This window comes from Seriola lalandi, unplaced genomic scaffold (assembly GCF_002814215.2).
Source record: "Seriola lalandi dorsalis isolate HSWRI2012SDOR001 ecotype SW California unplaced genomic scaffold, Sedor1 jcf7180002026235, whole genome shotgun sequence".
Taxonomy (NCBI): domain Eukaryota; kingdom Metazoa; phylum Chordata; class Actinopteri; order Carangiformes; family Carangidae; genus Seriola; species Seriola lalandi.
Genome location: NW_019496881.1, coordinates 1 through 3097, shown reverse-complemented (window position 1 = coordinate 3097; position 3097 = coordinate 1). Strand labels below are relative to the sequence as shown.

Below are 3097 nucleotides of genomic sequence, written 5' to 3'. Positions count from 1 at the left end.
AGCGATCCATGTCAGTGTGTTCATGTCCAATGATATGAAATCTTCTCCACCATAACCAAACTGTGAAAAACCAGCAACTTCTCCAGTCTCATCGTCCCATTCACAGCCACTCATCCTCTGTAAAATGTGGACATCTGAGACAGAGACAGACACAGAGACTGAAGTTAACAGTGATGTACAGATGATTTCTCCACTGGAAAGATGATCTTTAATAAATGTGTGTTGTGTTATGGTGCTGCGTAGTAATGTGATTGTTTGACTCTCTCTGTTATTGCTTCCAGTGTCTTGCCTCCATTGGAAGGAAGGTGGATCATAGCTAAGGCTCCAGTGAGTCAGGGAGCAGAGTCTATGTTGAGTCTCATGTTAACTTTCTGTTCCCGTCGTCTGTGATCATCATGTGACAACAGCTACTTGTTCCCCTCCTTCTTTGTTTCTGATCTGTTACCTTCATGTGTCTGCATTAAAACATCCCTGTTTACTGAATAATCATTACTGGTTTCTATTGGAACAATTTCAAAATGGCAAAAGGTGGAAATCACAACCAAATTCATCAACACCAGTTTCCCTCCACTTCAGATTCAAAAAGACACACACATCACCTATGTGACACACACAAACCCAGGAGAGCTTTCTGGTGGGGGAGAGACACCCGTGGGAGAGAGCGAGAGAAGCGAGCCGCCAAAGCAACTTTCATGCCATGTCTTAAAACGCTGATGTGACAATTTGTACTTAATATTCATAGTAGTCATTCACTACATCCCACAAGGAACAAGTCGCGATTCATTGTGTTCATATTCATTATATCGTCCTACCCTATAGCCTACTAATCAAAATAGGGCTACATCTGAATGTATTGTATATAAAGGGGTTATATTGAATATTTTTCTTTCAGTAACACCTTCCTATGGCATATAACACGGGACAGACAGGTGATAGGTGTGAGATCTAACATTCACTGCATTCAGCATTGTGTTGTCATTAAATAATATCTTGGACAGGTCATTAGGTTGTGAAATTTCAACAGAAACAGAGGTTCTGAAAAGTAATGACATGTAACAAGTGGCATTTCTTTGATGAAGTAATTAAAACAGTTACACTACTTATTACATTTTTAATAGTATATTCATCTGTAACCTACTCCATTACAAAAATTATTCATCTTCAATTAAACTCCATATAATTAAAGACCAACCCTCTTTATTCTGCTGTAATTTTACTTTACTTACTTTACTTTAGTTTTATAGTTGAATTGTCCTGCAACTTGCCATTGCACTGATATTACTGACTTTTCTAAACTCTTATTTCTTGGTAATATCGTGACATTACTACATAACTAACGGGCCGTAAATTAAAGGGTTACCTTTGCTAACCGTCCCAATACAGCCAATACATTTATATTTACGGTAATTTTCACTGTCTGACACAGCCGATGCTATGATCGGCTAAATAATTCCTCATCGTTACATCGTTATTGTGTTATGGTTCTGATTTTGTGTGATTTTGATTTTGGTGTAATCCCTCTCAGCAGGTCGATGCAGAGAGGCGGGGCCGATCGACTCGGGAGCGAGGCTCATGAAGCACACCTGCCTTCCATCGGCAATTAAGTCCCTACTTAAAAACCACTCACGCTCTGGCTCCTGTGCGGAACTATTGCATTCCAGACCAAGCGCCTCGTGACATCGCTTCCGAGTAGATCTTCCCCGCTCTGCTGTGTCTCTTAGTGTTTTTCTATTGCAGCATTTTGCTAACAGATCTTTCCGTGAGTTTTTGCAGTCCTGGCTCTTTATTTTCTAGCAATATTGTAAGTCTAGTATTTTCCCCCCTTTTGCGTGATTTTCTGTTGCTACTTTTGTTGAATAAGTATTTTGAATTTTGTTGAATAACATATTGTTTCTCACCATGTCTCCTCCTGCAGTTTAACTCTGAATATTTCATGTTCAGGAAAAATATAATCAGTGAATTAATGAGTAGTGGAAAATAAAGTATTAAAACACATGTATAACAGTTCACAATAAAATATAAAAACACACTGTACCATCACTTTGGTTGAGGCGCTGCTTCAAATTGGAGATCCTGGCTTTGTAGAGGTTCGGCAGAATCTCATGACACTCTGCTTTGTGCCACGCCAGATGCTGAGGGTCGGTATCTAAATAATTTTTAAACCAGTCCCTTAGCTCTAACAACTCTTTGTCGCAGTAAGCTATCTGAATATCATCGACCAGTGCAACAGACATAACCAGTGGGAAGTTTGTGACTCCAGAAGACGCAGTGAGAACATACTTGAGGGAGTGTTTCACTGTGGGACAAACAAGGTTTTGAGAATTAATAGACTTTACAATCATCATAAATATAATGTATTCAGTAGGATCCAGTTAAAACTTGTTTGTTGATTGTATTATCAAGCTGAAGTGAAAGTTAAACTAAATCATGCAGGAGTGTGACGCAGGAGAAAAATGCAGAGTAAAGAAGTAGAGAGAGAAAGAGTGAAATAAATATGTAAAACGTGATCCTACCTGCTGATGAACCGAGACAGAGAAGAAGCAAGAAAAATAACTTTTCCATCTTGTTTGGATAAAAGACGGAAGATTCAGCTGCTTAGGGGGGTGGGGCTTAGTCAGGGGAAACTCAGAAAGGGGATGAAAGGAGCTGTTGGATTCATTTTAATGGAAGCTCAGAGCTGAATAAACTGCAGATTAAGGAAATATTTTCACCACTTTGACATCACATGACGTCACATCAGGAAAACACAGGCTATTTCTTCATGTTTGAGGAGGATCCACAGAGTTCATCTTAACTGACCTATCAGCTTTCAGAAGAGCGGGGAAAGCAGTGTATTGTGGGTAAAAACTCATCTGTATTAACATAACAGGTCAACAAGTCTCTGTGTGATCATGTGCACAGTGTAAAAAACAACATGTCATCCAGCTCTGAAGTTGTTAGAGGTCACCTTCAACAGAGATGCTGCTCTGCTGTTTTCTCCCTCATGCTAAGCTAAGCTAAAGTTGTCTGGGAGCTAACTGCTCAGAGTTCACACTGATATTGATCATCCATCAAACTCCTCTGTGAGAGTATTGAAGAGTCAAGTAATATTCATATT

At 39.4% G+C, this 3097-nt stretch overlaps 1 protein-coding gene across 1 annotated transcript; it reads right to left on the bottom strand.

Moving 5' to 3' along the window:
• Positions 1–6: 6 nt before the first annotated feature.
• Positions 7–2648, bottom strand: LOC111645966 (patr class I histocompatibility antigen, A-5 alpha chain-like; the record flags this gene model as incomplete). Its single annotated transcript, XM_023395320.2, has 3 exons — positions 2514–2648; positions 2036–2296; positions 7–134 (listed from the first exon to the last, which is right to left on the bottom strand). Coding segments are annotated over exons 1-3 (438 nt in total), but the record flags the coding sequence as incomplete, so codon positions are not given.
• Between the last annotated feature and the right edge of the window lie 449 nt (positions 2649–3097).